At 43.0% G+C, this 781-nt stretch overlaps 1 protein-coding gene across 3 annotated transcripts in view; it reads right to left on the bottom strand.

Annotated features, from left to right (window-relative positions):
- Nucleotides 1-212: 212 nt before the first annotated feature.
- Nucleotides 213-781, bottom strand: part of USP48 (ubiquitin specific peptidase 48) — a 51,567-nt gene continuing 50,998 nt past the window's right edge. For all 3 annotated transcript variants that reach the window (XM_015557238.1, XM_006777596.2, XM_015557237.1), the window contains one exon: nucleotides 213-580. In XM_015557238.1, the coding sequence (XP_015412724.1) occupies nucleotides 558-580 (23 nt within the window). In that variant the 3' untranslated portion in view covers nucleotides 213-557. The remainder of the gene's footprint in view (nucleotides 581-781) is intronic.

Below are 781 nucleotides of genomic sequence, written 5' to 3'. Positions count from 1 at the left end.
AGAGGAGTCTAATCTGAAGACACTTTCCCACAATTATGGCAAGTTCTTCACTTTCATGCTTTATTGAAAAGTAAAATATGAATCAAAGACAGGTACTGGTAAGCAGATTACGCCTCTAAAGAGTTACTTGTAGCTCAGGGCAGAATGTCGTCCCATTTACTGTGATACAAATCCCTTATGGACCAATGCATCTGGCATGAAACTCGAGCAAGGAAATAGAACAGAACTTCATTCCCTCCCGCGATTATAAATCTCGTATGTAAACATGATTTACTGTTACTGTTACTAAACTGGTTTGATCTTTATTCGCCTTTCCCCCACCCCCACCCCTTAAATAGAAAACCTGAAACATTTCCTTCAAGTCTGAGGCCCTTCAGTGCAATCGGCTTTATTTGACACAAGGCATTTGGGACGGTCACTTTTGAATGGTTTTCTGCCTTTTGGAGGAGTCACGTAATGATTCAATTCTTAAATCCAGCTTTTCTTTTAATGCCCTAACATGTCAAACTCCTCTTCCCTTCTGGTCATTTCTTAGCAGTCAGGAAAGGTCCAAAAGATTAATGTCCAAGGAGACCAGTACCTGGGAAAAGAAACACGTGGAGGTATAGTTATGAACCAAAAATTCAGAGTCCATGCATTCCACTCACCCAGAACACACCACCCCAGGGACTATCCACCTTAATGAATGAGTGCAGCAGCCCCTTGGTGCTGAAGGGCAGGAAAAAATAGCAGCCACACCTGGCTGGTTTGGCTCAGTGGATAGAGTGTTGGCCTGCGGAAA

This window comes from Myotis davidii, unplaced genomic scaffold (assembly GCF_000327345.1).
Source record: "Myotis davidii unplaced genomic scaffold, ASM32734v1 scaffold149, whole genome shotgun sequence".
Taxonomy (NCBI): domain Eukaryota; kingdom Metazoa; phylum Chordata; class Mammalia; order Chiroptera; family Vespertilionidae; genus Myotis; species Myotis davidii.
This window is presented reverse-complemented; position numbering and strand designations above follow the sequence as displayed.